General features: G+C 42.9%; 1 protein-coding gene across 4 annotated transcripts in view; it reads left to right on the top strand.

Annotated features, from left to right (window-relative positions):
- ttll7 (tubulin tyrosine ligase-like family, member 7) overlaps positions 1-15,000 on the top strand; it is an 82,183-nt gene that overhangs the window by 39,841 nt on the left and 27,342 nt on the right. For 3 of the 4 annotated variants that reach the window (XM_085382098.1, XM_085382100.1, XM_085382101.1), the window contains exons 10-13: positions 981-1,075; positions 3,266-3,413; positions 4,559-4,632; positions 7,859-7,994. In XM_085382098.1, the coding sequence (XP_085238224.1) occupies positions 981-1,075; positions 3,266-3,413; positions 4,559-4,632; positions 7,859-7,994 (453 nt within the window). Of the gene's footprint in view, positions 1-980; positions 1,076-3,265; positions 3,414-4,558; positions 4,633-7,858; positions 7,999-15,000 lie in introns of all 4 variants that reach the window. The other variant, XM_085382099.1, reaches the window with a different exon arrangement.

Below are 15,000 nucleotides of genomic sequence, written 5' to 3'. Positions count from 1 at the left end.
CCCTTATCCCATACGACCACATCACCCAGACGTTAAAAAGAAAATGGGCGGTCTAAGGCTTTTGGACATTGTTAATAAAAGAGCCGACTTATCTCCAAAATCAAGCCGTATCAAACTCGGCCAGCCTTTCGTTGGGCATCTGTTGCATTGTCATTTGAAGTCAGCTCATAGAAAGACACCATTCCTCTCACGGTTGCCAGTTCATTCACCCTCCCTCTGCACTTCTCTTCCATTTTTTGCAGCCTTTGTTGTCTCACATAATCTCTTTCTCACTGTGGGAACATAACAAAGAGTAAAAAGAATTGATTTGTTGTGTCAGGTATAATAACTGATATTTGAATACCTTGCACTGGTGCTGGAAATTGTTCCGTTAAGAATGGTACATTGCTCTTGAATTTCTCCCCAGATGATACCTGCTTTTGTACCTCGAATCTGAGGTGGCTCTTTCTGTTTCTTGCTGAGCGGAATCTCTCTGAGCGCTCTTGATTGTCCGTGATGGCACTGAGCTGAGCGACGGCAGTTCTCTGATGCTCGCAAAGACGTGCGCGTCGAGGCGTCGGGCTGTTGCGAGCAATCTTAGGATACAGAGTCAGGAACCAGGGTCAGTTATGGGGTGAGCGATTAACCCACACAATCTGTTTGTATGCATTCACTCTGACGCAAATATGCTCTTCTAAATGCACGGGCATACACTCGTCAGTGCCAGAGTGGATTTATGCCCAGGCAAAGGCTAAGAGTTGCAAAGTGTCTGTCAAAGAGAGAAAAAACCCTCAACTTTCATCTCTTTCTCACTACTTCTCAACTTGTCGGAATAGATCTCTTTTTTCTTTTCTCCAAAGATGCTCTAAACTCACTCCTGTAATTGCGTAGCCTGTCTGTTGGACTGATAAGAAGGGAGAAAAAAGTGATATGAAGCAGAACAAGAAGAGAAAAAAATACTGAGCATCCTTTGAATGTGTCTGTTCTCTCTTACCTGACAGATCAATCGAGCTCCGAGCTTTGGGACAGATCAGAAGATTGATTACGATGTGAAGAAAGGTGTGCTGCTCAATGCCCTCAAACTCCTCAACATCAGGTATTGTTTTCCACCCTGTCTTACACATACACACCCATGCAAATAGATGCAACAAACTGCATCTACGGTTTGCAAATCCTGCCCGCGGCTCTTTTGCCCGTCTCTAGTGGCTCCCTGTGGCTTTCACAAAAATAAGTAGCTGAATATAAATATGGAAAGTAACTATGCTGCTGCTCTAAAAATGTGGAGCCTTTACATTGAATTTAAAAAATGTGTTCCTCTCAGCCAGCCGGTCACCTGCTGCCTTATCCTCTTAGTTTTGCTGGAAATCAGTAGAGGTGTCTGGCATGGATGCACGTAAACACATAAATGTGTAGCCTTAGCTATGCATTCAAAAAGAAATAACAGGAAAACAAAGAATTTAACATGGAAAGATTTGAGTCCTTGCTGCTGGCACGCTCGATCTGAAGCCTATAAGACCACTACATGTTTTATCAACAAACTTCACAATTGCTCTGTTTAGTTGGTGAAGTTTTGTGCGCAGACGCACTCGAAGTTTGTATCAAGCCTTCCTTTAAAGGGCTTTAAATGCTCAGAATTCCAATCGGTGCTTAGGTTTCTTTTATTTATTTATTTATCTTTTAATTTGACAGCCGAGCAAACGTAAAAATTATTTTGACGCACAGTACAATCCGGCCATTATCTTGTTTTGGTTTCAGACTGATGAGACAGTAGTGACATTAGCGTGGACGCAGCAGGAAGTTGAAGCTTTGGACAAATAAATTGCTGTCTTTCTAAATTTGTGTGTTGGTGTTTCTGTGGTGGATAAAAAGACGGATAATGGCCAAGGTACAAAGCCATGCAATACCATCCACTGTGTGCTTTGTGAACCCTTCAATCAGAGATGCTGGGTGTTTGTGAGTTTCTGAATGTGTCTTTTTTTTAACCTGTGCGCTGATCTGTGGTCCGTATATCTACATACGCTTCCTCTGCTGCTCTTTGTTTTGGTTTGTGGGTGTATTTCCTTTCTTTTAAATGCGCACGGTTTTTATTTTGGAATGTATTTGTCGTATAGGTAGGGTGCGTGTTTGTGTGCACGTGTTTGTGTTTGCTGGCATGCTTTTCTGTCCCCTGGCTACGGAGAGTCTGTCCTGATTGATCATTGTACACCAGACCTCTGCTCTTTATTCCCTCTTTTCTCTGTGTGCTTGTCCTCCTCTTACTGCTCTAAATATAGTCTCAGCTCTGCTAGTCACACACATATATACAAACAAAGTGCACACACACACACACACACACACACTGGATCAATTACATGCAACATCGTATACATCTAATTTGGCCAAGTGAGGTGCACCGGGCCCACATAAAGACCGGCTCCATCCTCCTGAATGGATTCATGTGGGCCAAACAAATCTCTTCTCAAAGTGATTTGTTACATGGCTGATGTTTAATGTGCTGCCACAGATTAAAAAGGGAGATTTGATTATTTTATGACAAATAAGTCGTAGGAGGGCTTGAAAGGCACGGGGAAGCTCTTTCCACTGGACATAGCGCTTATGTTCACGCTACAGTGAGTGTGGGGGGGCTTCGCTCACTTTTTCCTTGTATAGTAATGACTTTGCTTCCCCCAAAGGGAGGAGCTGGTGCTGTGTAGAGGTAGGCTTGGCTCTTGATTCTGCTCACCACATCAACTGTATCAAATGGGATCAATTCAGACCCGGTCGGGCATGGACATTGATAAACCTCAGTCCCCCAAAAGCACTCAATATCCAATTTAAAGGACCAGCGATTGACTAAAATGAATTGCCCTTTCTCTAGACCGCAGTGGCCCACTTGTTCAGAATTAGCTGTCTGGTCCTGTTCATCCCAGAGTTGTTTGTGTCTCAGCTTCATCTCTGTTTTTGAGTGTTTTGTGGGGGCTTTTTGTCTGTCTTTTTTTTAAACCAGCACAATGATGTGATAAGGCAGATATTCAGGTCAGCTAGGGAGGAGGCCCACAAGCTGTCAGGCTTTATTATGACACTTTTAAAAACCCTTTTCCGTTGATTATGTGCGTGTGTGTTTTTGCCAGTACTGTCTAGTGTTACAAATAACCATTACATGCAAAGCAAAACTAAACAAAGAGAGCTTTGGTGACAGCAAACATTAAAAGGTGCGATCAGAATGTTTTTGCTCTTAGTTAGCTCTTAAATCCGAACCCTTTCCGTGTATGTGCGATGTTAGTTGTCTTGCTTTTCGTTGATCCAGGGCGAGTGATAAGAAACGCAACCTAGCCCAGCAGAAGGCAGAGGCTCAGAGACGGCTGTACGGACACGGATCCATGAAGAAACTCTCGGCCGCTTCCTCAGACTGGGAGAAACAACGTCACACGCTGGAGCGACGAAGAGAAGAGCTGGTGAGGACGAGCAGAAAGAAAGAGAAAGCAGGAGGGGAACAGAAATCCATTCATTTAAAACTTTTTTTTTAAATTCACAAATACTGGGCTTTATATCCACTCCTTCACACACACTGTCCCACCGCAGGTACAACCACAGTTGTCTAAAGCGCTGGCTGGTATCAAACTGCAGGGCAGCATCTGCGATGCTAAGCACCTGTACAAGGCGGTGCTCCTTAACTGTGGTCGAGGGAGTTGAGAGCGCTGCTCATTCATTTCCCCACCTGGACATTCAAAACCGGCCTGGGGATTAGAACAATGACTGCACAGTCTCGAGCGGCGGTCGTAAGTCATGAGATACTTTTAAGCTTTGCAGGCCACACGAAAATGTGCACAAAAAGGTGGTTTGGCTTCAGACAGGCTCACATCAGAGATCTGTGACGTGTCATTACAGACATTTACTTAACACACCGATCAGCTGGCACATCAATATATTTGACATATAAATTATATGTCTCAGCACCCTGCTGTATTATGCACTTGAAACACAAGTCGAAAAGCAGAAACTCAGTTTCAGTTACTTCTTACTTTGTGTCAGAAGACTCAAAAGTTTCTGACACAAGCATACCGTTTAATTATTTTCTCTTTGAAATGAAGTCGGGGGCGCTTTGCTCATGTATATGGGGAAAAGTGGCAGCTACTAGTACTTTAACGCCTCCCACCCTCTTTGATTAGCCTTTTGATTAGCCATGGCACTAATCAGTGGGAATGAGGAAAGATGGCGGAAAGGCACCTTTTAGAAAAAGGGCATCGCTTCGTTTTCGAGTGCCGTTATGGCTGAAGTGTGAGACCAGGTTTGGATCTATGAAAGGCACACGCTGCTTAGAGCTAAATGAGATTGCAGTGCTGGTAGGAAAGTGGTCCCCTCCTTTCGTCTTTATGCCAAATTGGCCAACTGAGCTCCACAATTACACCTTTGTAACATACTAATAAAAGAGTAAATGGACTAAATTATGAGTCATTGATGAGTGAGACTCTTTGTACTCTTTTCTTTCTTGCAGGAATTCATTCTGTCTTTGCCTCTAATAGAATATATTGTTTTGTTGGCACTGACTTTCATCTGGAAGAAGTTGTCATTTGTCTCTTTGCTCTTCTCTTATGTTTAGAAAGAGCGGCTGGCGCAGGTTCGCAAGCAGATTTCAAGGGAGGAGCATGAAAAGCAACATCTGGGGAACTACAGGTAGGAAAGAGGCAGACAACTGGGGCGAAGAGCCTCTCCCTCCAGGAACACCACCCACTGTACTTGTGCCAGTGCTCTTACATTTATGGGGGTCATCTCGAGAGTGCCAGGCTCTCAGGAAAACAAATAAAGCTGTTGCAGAAAGAACAACCAAAAGCGAATCTATTGTTTGGAGAGAAGAACTGACTGAACGAATGACGAGAATGAAAGCTGTCCAGTGATGTGTAGGAACAAGGATCAAATTGTTATTCTTCTATGCACAGTGTGCACAACAAAGTTACTTTAGTGTACACCTTTCTTGACAAATGGCAGCCGGCTTTTCCCCACACTTTTATCTCCCCCCGAAATCCAGCAGGGACACTGGAAGACATTAAGCATGTCAATTTTTAATAGTCAGCTCACAGATGGAGCAGATTCACCTTACAGCATGACTCAGCAACACAAAGTTCAGATTTGCTGCTAGTCCCTTATAAATTGTTAATGCTCTTTCCTCCCTCTGTGTCTCTTCCTGCCTTAATCCAACACATACCCCCCCCCCCGCCTCGCTTTTCTCTCCCAGTATGTTCCTCATTCACCCGCTTACACACAAAAACAAAGACAAACAGTCACAACTGGCTCACACACACAACACACACCCTTCTTGCTGTCTTCCCAACTCTAAGTGACTTCTTGACTCATCACTTGAGTGAATGGCTGGTGAATTTTGAATGCTGATCCAGGCCTGCATGAAGTGCTGTCACCTCCTTCCTATTTTTCGACAGGCAGTCAGACAGTCAATCAGGCAGGCTGGCGTCTGTCTGGAGCACCCTGGTAAAGACCTCTTAGCATTCAAATAGTGTCCCTGCACAACGCTGAAGTCTGATTAACACAGTGCTTCTCATTAGATGAGTTTGGGTAATGAACTGACTTACATTGTGCTATTAGATGAAACTGTATCAGGTACAGACAATGACCGTGATCCGAGGGAAACCCAGCAGGTATTTGCTCTTCAGTTAGGATTCTTTAAAGGGTACAGCTTGTGTTTTATATATACATGTAATATATATATATGTGTGCATAGCACAAAGAGGTACGCTTACAGTTGAGAATGCTCATATTAAAATAAAGAATAGAAATAAAAGGTCAGCATATGTAAATTAATGTGAAAAAGAAAGTTTCGGAGATAAAAGACTTGTAGACCAACTTCCTTTACACAGACAAAACCAAAGTGGTGATAGCTGGCCCGTCCCTCGGCCTAAACTGGGCAATGCAACAGCGATCCCACCAAATCCACAGCAGACAACCCGATTGAAATGCTGAGCAGACCCTCAATCAGCTGAAGCAACATCATAAAGAAGAGTGGGCCAAAATTCCTCCACAGTGATGTGAGAGACTGATAAAGTCATACAGAAAACAATTACTTCAACTTATTGCTGCTAAAGTGGTTCTGTGAGCTATTGAATCATGGCGTGCATTTAGGTTTTCACTTGCTTTTTTCACATGGCTCTACAGTAATCCCCGTGAGCAGACCCTCAGACATCAGACTACTCTAAATGCTCGTTTTTAGACAGGTTTTTTTGCACTGTCGACTTAATGCGAGTGGATAAAGCCCTGTCTGCCTGCTGTTTGTATCTTTTGCGCACTCTGGGATGTGGTTCACACTCCCAGAGTGAACGGGCCCCTTTAAATGTCTGGCGACAGCAAACTTTAAAGACCTGTTGACCAAATCAAATGTTTTTATTCAGTAGAGTTTCAGATGTTAGTTTTTCTTTAACTCCAGTTGAGGACTGAAAGTAAGGCCCAGCAAACGTTTTAGTTAAACAATAGTGAGAGGTCACCCCCACGTAAAACGTCCATTTGCTCAGAGATAGACGCTGCCAAAAAGACTGAGCAGTTAACACCCACTATTAAAGTGCCTCACCTTAAGCTTCTCAGTCGAGTGATTCATGACGCTCTTTAGGATTGAAACGTTCTGGCTCTTTTCATATGTTATGAATCCATTTTCGTTTATGTGACCGTTATAAAAATGTGTCTTGGGAATGAAAAGAACCATTACATGCACCCTAGAAACTGAGAAGTCTCACATATAGTGAATTCAAGGGATGGGATTCAAATGGCAGCTTTATCTCAGGTCTCACAATCAATGTACCTGTTTGCATAATACTGGGTAACGGCTTTGGTCCAATTAAATAGTTCAGCTTTATGTGGCATTACACAGAAATCTGCTACACATACACGTGTATCTGTGAGTAGCTCAAAGCCTATTAATCAATATTTAAAAAGAGCCGGCCTGTCATTGTGCCATGGTAGAACATTTTCCACTGCTGTGTCCTTGCTGTGACTTCATTCATCTCTATAGTTTTCTCTTTTAATCACAGGTCTGTGCTTGTGAGTGTTTTTCTAACCAACTTGAGGGGAGTTTAGCACTTAATATCGTCTGTGCAGACGCCAGACTACATTCATGCTTTTGCAATAACTAAGGCCAGTTCTTATCTTGATTAAAACAATAACCTTGTTTTGACTTAATGGCTAAAGCGATGGCATTGGGAATTTGCAGATGTATTATGAGGGTAACCAGGCATTGTTCTAATCCCCTCAGGCCTTGGATAAACACTGAGCACTGTTATTTTAGTCTTAAGGGCACAAATGTGAATGTGTGAATGGGCGCATTAGCAAAGACTGCAAACACAGTGAAGCTCGTGCACACGTCGGTGTACAGCGTGTAGAAAGCTGTTGTATTAATGCACCGAGTGAAAAGATTGACTGATGTTCATGCAGTTTCTTCACTTAAGGTCTCATTAATATTCTTCTGTCTGTATTTGCTCTTTGCTGCCTCCTTCCTCCTCCTTCACTCTCACCTTTTGTTTGTCTTTCTCTGCACTTGCTGCACCTTGACCTTTCTGTCTCTCCCACCAATTATTGTGCCTCATCTTTATCTTTCTTTTTATCCCTGTTCTTTTTTTATTTTCTTTGTCTCTCTAAATCTCTTTACCCCTTTTCCACTTTTTTTTTTACCCCCACTGACTTCCTGAATATTTCACGGCTTCTCTTTCCACCCCATATCCCTCTTTTCCTTAACCTGAACCACCCTTTTTCTCATTCTTCCACTCCGTCTCTCTCACCTTCTACTTTTATGACCCCATTTGTGACCCATCATTTCCCTTCATTTTCCCCTTTCCTTTGTCCATTGTTCCTCACCTCGTCTTCACTCTCTTCTCCTTTCTCCCTCCTTCTCTGCGGTCCACAGACGTATTTACCCCCCAGACGACAAGCTGCTGTTGGAAAAGTATGAAAGCCTGCTCTCGGCCGCCTTTCAGACCTTCCTCGCCGGGCGAGCTGCCTCACTTCAAAAGGAAATGAATAATCCTCTGAAACGAATGAAGGCACGTACGTCAGTGGCAGACTGTCACGGACTCACACACGCACACAAGCAAAGAAAACTGCAGAAACCCACACACAAACATATTCAGACACTTGTGGACAAGCAAACGTAAAAGAAAAGAAGCACACACACATTTCTATTAAGATTCTGCCCATAGAGACAAAAAGGATGCACAAATAGCGCGAAAGTGTGCCGCAGCCCTTGGTATTTGTTAGAACACCTGAAAATACGTCCTTCTTCTCCTCTCTACCTTTCCACTGTCATTCAGCCTTTTCACAAATATTCATTATGTTGTGCACATGAGCTTTTAAAAGCAAACAACAATGTCACTTTTATTACTTTATTTACTTCCTCTTTCTTCTTCTGTGTTTTCCTACGTTTCTTCCTTTCTGCAAAGGTTAACCAAGTTGCTGGCCACACATTTCAATGCATTTTTATGCAGTTTGATTACATATTTATCGCACTTACACACATATATGTGTAGGTATATACACTCAGAAGCTTGTGCCGTCATGCACTTATGAAATTGTAAAAGTCATTGCATGCTTATGAATACCAGCACTCTGCAGTATCAGGAGGAATGCATCTTCAGTTAAGCTTTGAAGGTAAAGGTATGAAGAGAGGACAACAGCTGATCTACATCAGAAAGATGAGAATGGGAGATGAAGGAACGATGAGCGGAGGATAATATAGTCATAAAGTAAAAAAGATGGTGAGACACTGATAGAGAGTTGTTTTGTTACTATTGTTTTGACTTGACTAGAGTACAAAAAAATGGAGAGAAAGGGGCAATTTTTGGTTTTCATGTCTGGTTATGTATTCAAGAGGAACAAATCAATGGAATGAAAAGACACAGGGGAGGGAACCGTGGGATATTTAAAAACACGGAGCGAAGAAGCAATGATGAGGAGGAATGATGCAGATAGAACAAAAAAGCCTTAACTGCGTTTGGCAACTGAATAGCAGAAGTGAATACTGTGCAGAATGTGGATATTTTTGACAGTAGTATTGACATTACAAGTACATATCAAAGTACTGTCATATGGAGCCATCGGAGCTTTTGTGGAAACTGCCTCAGCAGTTTGCACCCTGTCGCAGTGTTTTTGTTTTTTTTCAAAAACTTATTGTGTGTCCTTTAAAGAATGGAAATCTCTGCAGAGCATTTTTAGAGATGTCAATCAAAGACTGGTCAGAGCCGAAACAAAATATAAAGGCAGCGAGTGTTGCTTTTGTGTTTCCTATCTAATAACACGATCATGAGTGACAACTCGACTGTCCTTATTCAGAGACAGAGTGTGAGATACTAATCTGAACCATTTATGGGGAAAAAGATGTTCCTGAACTGCAGTATGATATTCATCAGAGCACAAAAAACACATCTTATGCAAACGTTTTCTTGCCTTATGTTTAAACATTTCCTCTAGTTTTGAGAGAGTCTGCGGGTGTTTTCAGGTACCTTTCTAAAAGAAGTGGGGGAGGCGGCTCATGGAGCCAAGCTCTATGTTTAGTCACTACTCTGCCACTTTAATAGGTACGTCGCACTAGTAGAGAAGAATTAACACAGAATGGAGAGAATGAAAGTTACCCACAGACGGTCTGAAATGTTATTCTTCTATGCACAGTGTCAACTTTGGACCTATTCAGAAAACTGCATTAGCATGTACACATTTCTTGACAATTGCCAACTGGCTTTCCCCACACTTTCATTATTCCCCCACAGAAAACATAAAGCACGCCAATTTTCAATAGTCAGCTCACAGATGGAGCAGACTCACTGTAAGGCGTGACTCGGCAACACGAAGTTTGCTGCTTGTCCCTTATAAATTGTTACACACTAACCAGCCACTTTAATAGGTACACCTTGTTAGCACCAGGTTGGACCCCTTTGGCCTTCAGAACTGCTTTAGTTCATCAAGGTGCTAAAAAAATCCCCAAAGGTTTTGGTCTACCTTGACATGGTTGCGTCACAGTTTTTTTCTCATCAGCATCCGTGATTTACGTCGTATGTTTCACCAAATCCCAAAGGTGCTCTGTTGGACTGGGATCTGGTAATCGTGCAGGACATTTGGATACAGTGAACTCAGTGAAACCAGAATAAGATGTTTTAGAGTTTTGTGCCACAGCACGTTATCCTGTTGGCCATCAGACGATGGATCCACTGTGGTCATGAAGAGATGGACGTGGTCAGAAACAATGGCTAGAGTGTTTAAACAACACTGTGCTACAGAAATCGTCAAGCATCAGAACGTTTATTATTTGTACAATTTTCTCCGATGATGTTTGTGATCCCGTGCTGTTCTTAGCTGACAGGATGGCACCCGGTGCGGTCTTCTGCTGCTGTAGCCCACCTGCTTCAGGTTTTGATGTGATGTGATGTTCAGAGATGCTCTTTTGCATTTCTGAACTTGGTTGTAACCCGTAGTTATCTGAGTTACTGTTGCCTTCCTATCAGATCGAAGCAAACCAGCCATTCTCCTCTGACTTTGCCTTTTTCTGCTTAAATGCACTTAATTGCTGGATATTAACCTTATCAAGCATTTTTACAGGTGTGCTTAACAAAGTAGATGGTGGGTGTATATTTCATAGTTATTGGTCGTATCATTACGATTCAAATGCTAAATTAGTGAGCTTTCTTTTTAGCTCCGTGTGCATGCGTCTGCTGTCGTGCATGGCTCTACTAGTTTCCCTCCCTTCCATTTCTGTTCTTTGTTTTATTGTGTGCCCTTTGCAAAACACACCTAGCAGAGCAGCTGAGAGACAAGTGAAAGGAAGATAATGTCATTCGAAGAGATGACAACTTGTTATGTTACTGTAAACAAAAGCTTTCCAACAAGTGTTAAACCAAGCATAACAAAATGAGAAAGAGAGACTGAGAGAAGCCAGAGCTGTTCTGTCATTGTCAGCGGCTGAGACTGTTTGACAGTCTAAATTAAATCAAACAGAATTTAAAGAGAACCAAATAGAAAGTGTGTAAAAATGAAAATACCTCCAGACTGGTTTAAGTTAGATTAGCATTAAAAACTTAATTTATCAGGGAGTTTCATTACTCGTGATGTTGCTTTTTTTCTTTGAGACATCATTCCTTAGCTCTGCTTAGATGGGCACACCATGCAGCCAATCAAATGCAAAGGCAGATTGGGATCATACGGGATAATCATGTGAAAGAAGGAAGGGGGCGTTTCCAAGACAGGAAGTGTTGTGGTACAAAGAGACGGGAGCCGGTCGGGAAAAATGGAAGAAACACGTGAAGATGTAAAATGAGCAGCGTCTGGCTGCATTTCAGTGACTCTGGGTTTCTGATTGTTTAAATGAATCTGAATGTGCGTTTAAAGCCATTTATGATTCTTAACTTGTTGAATCTGCCGCTCACCACAACAAGCACAAGCACAAATTTTGCACTTTTAACTGCTTTTTCACAAGTTTCACAGCTTTTCCTACTGATAAAAACCTCCCATATGGCCATTTATACAACACAAAGTAATTAAGCAATAAACAATTAACTTGTTGAACCCCAATGCCCCCAGTACTGGAGGCGAGAGGGAGAACATCTGGAATTACCGCCAGATCTGTTATTTAAATATAGAAGCGTGTGGTTTTCACAGAAACGTCAGAATCTCATCCAAAAGCCCACAAAACCATTTCAACAACCACCAAAAAGCTAAAACAGCAAAAAGAGCATGTAAATACCATCCATCCATCTTCTTCTGCTTATCCGGGGCCGGGTTGGGGGGGCAGCAGCCTAAGCAAAGACAGAGCGTTCTCACTCCCGAGGCGTAACATGTCGACGTTTTGTCACGTCCCGCGGCGTTCCTGAGGAACGCGAAAGGAGACCTTCGGCGTTCTTATGGTACGCGGCGGGTTATGGCTGGAATCCAGTGCAATGACGCTCCCGCGGTAGTAGACGTTCCAGCCCTGTATTCCAGCCCTAAACCTAACCTTATCCCTAGCCCTGACCATAACCGTATTCCTGACCTTAACCAGGACTTTAATGATGTTAAATAGCGTGTTTCTAAGCGATTTGAAGAAAAAGAGCGAACATGTGTAGGTTCAGTCCAGACGGTTCTCATATTTCCTCTTTTTCCGAGGTCGTCATTTAGGAACGTGGTGGGTAGCCGAAAACGTAATATGGTGACGATTTGTCACCTAGTGTAAAATGTTACGCTTTGGGAGTGAGAACGGGTTGGCAAAGAGGCCCAGACCTCCCTCTCCCCAGCCACCTCCTCCAGCTTGTCCGGGGGAACACCAAGGCGTTCCCAGGCCAGCCGAGAGATATAATCTCTCCAGCACGTCCTGGGTCTGCCCCGGGGCCTCCTCCCGGTGGGACGTGCCTGGAGCACCTCGCCCAGGAGGCGCCCAGGAGGCATCCTTGTCAGATGCCCGAACCACCTCAGCTGGCTCCTTTCGATGTGGAGGAGCAGCGGCTCTACTCTGAGCCCCTCCCGGATGGCTGAACCTCTCACCCTATCTCTAAGGGAGAGGCCAGCCACCCTTCGGAGGAAGCTCATTTCTGCCACTTGCATCCGTGATCTTGTTCTTTCGGTCACTACCCACAGCTCGTGACTGTAGGTGAGGGTAGGGACGTAGATCGACCGGTAAATTGAGACTCGGCTCTCTCTTCAACTCGACGGACCAGTACAGCGTCTGCATCACTGCAGCTGCAGCACCAATCTGTCTGTCTCCCGCTTCCTTCTGCCGTCACTTGTGAACAAGACCCCGAGATACTTAAACTCCTCCACTTGGGGCAGGAACTTGTCCCTGACCTGGAAAAACACAAAACGCAGATCCGTCTGTTCACCTGACAGCATGAACACAGACATGCCGCCAGATGCTGAAAGCGTCATCTCACAGATTCTGAAACTGCAGGTTTTTGTCACTTTCTGACCAAAATTCACTGAACCAGCAGCTAAATAGCCCAAAACTACGCTTCGCACATCGTCATGGATTCCCTCTTGCTTTGGCTGCACTTCCTGCACAGCTCGATCTCTGTGCGTTTCTGAGATCCTAATTTCTGCTGTTCAGTACAGAAGAAACTTTAACTTTTACAAATTAGGGCAAATTGCAATACGCTTAGCTATGCCTTTAATAAAACCTTTGCAACTTTGTGAAAAACAGAAAAGTTTCAGTTTTTTTTTGAAAAAGATTGTTTTTCCGTTTCTGCTGTAGAAGTTTCTACAGTTAAAACTAAAACCCTGGACAGTCTGGGCATTGAGCTACCAGAACCTATTCTGTCATTTTACTCATTTGTTTCTTACAATTTCAGTCCAAAGAGTCGAGCTGAGAGATTTCTTTCTTTGTCACAGCAGCTTTTTCTTTATCATGTAGAAAAACATTAAACATGTAACTTGTAACTGACAGAAAGTCAGAGTTTCACTGGCCTCGCCCACTTAGGGTCAAAGTGGGCTGTATGTGGCCCGCGATGTAAACTGAGCTTGACACACCTGCTCTACTTGTTTTCATAGCTGACAGTACACATTTCTGTGCCTTTTTTAACCATATTCACTCTTAGTGTATCTATGAGTTAAGCACCTCTGGCCCAGATTAACCACGCTAAAACTTCTTTAACTGAAAGTTTACAATTTTGAGTACAGAGCCATGTCCATAATTGTTTGGACAAAGGCACAATTTTTGTATTTTTGCCTCCACAGCGTGGCGTACACCACCAAGAGTGGAATTTAAATCAAGCAATCAACATTTCATTGAAGTGAAGACTTTTAGCTTTAATTCAGCAGATTTTACAAACGTCCATTAATCTACAATTATTACAGACATTTTTATATGCAATACTGTAGTCTCAAAGACTCAAATTTAATTGGAAAATGGACTGACAATCAGGTTCATATCTAGGTAAGGCCTGCTCACTGACGCGTTCTTAAATGCAATGAATGCATTGATCAGCTCAGCAACACCCACAGATCACAGAGAACAGCTAAAGTGCATGATGACAGAATTATTTCAATGATTAGGAAAAAAACAACATATAACAAAGTCAAAAATGTTCTTAAGGACCTACACGTTTCACTGCCAGAGTCTATGACCAAGAGACGCATTCATCAGTGACAACAGAGGTTTATAAGTGCAAACCACTAGTTACACACAAGAAAAGAGGCTGTACACGGCCTGTGAGATAAAACCAACATGAGCCAGAATGATGACTGCAGAGGATTAGCATTAGTACAAGTATTAAAAACAATCCTTGTAATTAATTTCTGTCAGTTTTGCCAGTAAATTTAGTTAATAACGAGACTGTGTATTAACATGTGTGTCAAACTCACTGAAATGAATCCAGAAAGCCTGCACTCCAGTGACACGATGATTATTTGATTTAAAATCCACTGTGATGATGTAGAGTGGTAAAACCACAAAAAGATTGTGTCGTTGGCCAACAAATTATAGACCAAATTTAAATCTAATTTAAATCTACTCATCTTAAGCTTTACTTGAAACAAAACCATTATTATTGGTAACATAAATAATATCTCGTGTTTTGCATGTTTATGAATTCATCATCTGGCAAGCACTGCCTGCTACCTCAGGCATTTTTTTTATTTAAAATAAGCCAGAGGTTATTTGCCAGCATGCCATTTATCATGTTTGACAGACGCTGTACCTGCAAGACTCACGTTTGCTGCCTTTGAGGGCTTCTTGGGGCCACGAATTGAAAAATGTCATGGATTGTCACACGATCAAAGGAAAGTAAAACCTGCATTGTAAACATGCTGATTGACTGTAGAGCACCCTCCTGACTTGGACCACTGTGCTACAGACAGCCCAGCCACAGGTTGCACTGGTTTCCACTGGGTTCGGCTCACCTTTATTCCTTTTCTGATTACAGTTAGGTGGAACAGGTATGAGTCGGGCTGTTAGTCCTCTCGTCTATCTTAGCTACCAGTGTTTCCCTGTGCGCTCAGGTGACGTCTTCCTAATCCTGCAACTGTTTCACTTGGATACTGACTGGAAAAAAAGGATGTAAAGCAGATGCACGCTCAGTTTGCCTGAGGAGCTCTGCC

Source organism: Rhamphochromis longiceps, linkage group LG15, assembly GCF_057381845.1.
Source record: "Rhamphochromis longiceps isolate RC_006_pf linkage group LG15, R_longiceps_female_GT1.1, whole genome shotgun sequence".
NCBI classification, from domain to species: Eukaryota; Metazoa; Chordata; class Actinopteri; order Cichliformes; family Cichlidae; genus Rhamphochromis; species Rhamphochromis longiceps.
This window is presented reverse-complemented; position numbering and strand designations above follow the sequence as displayed.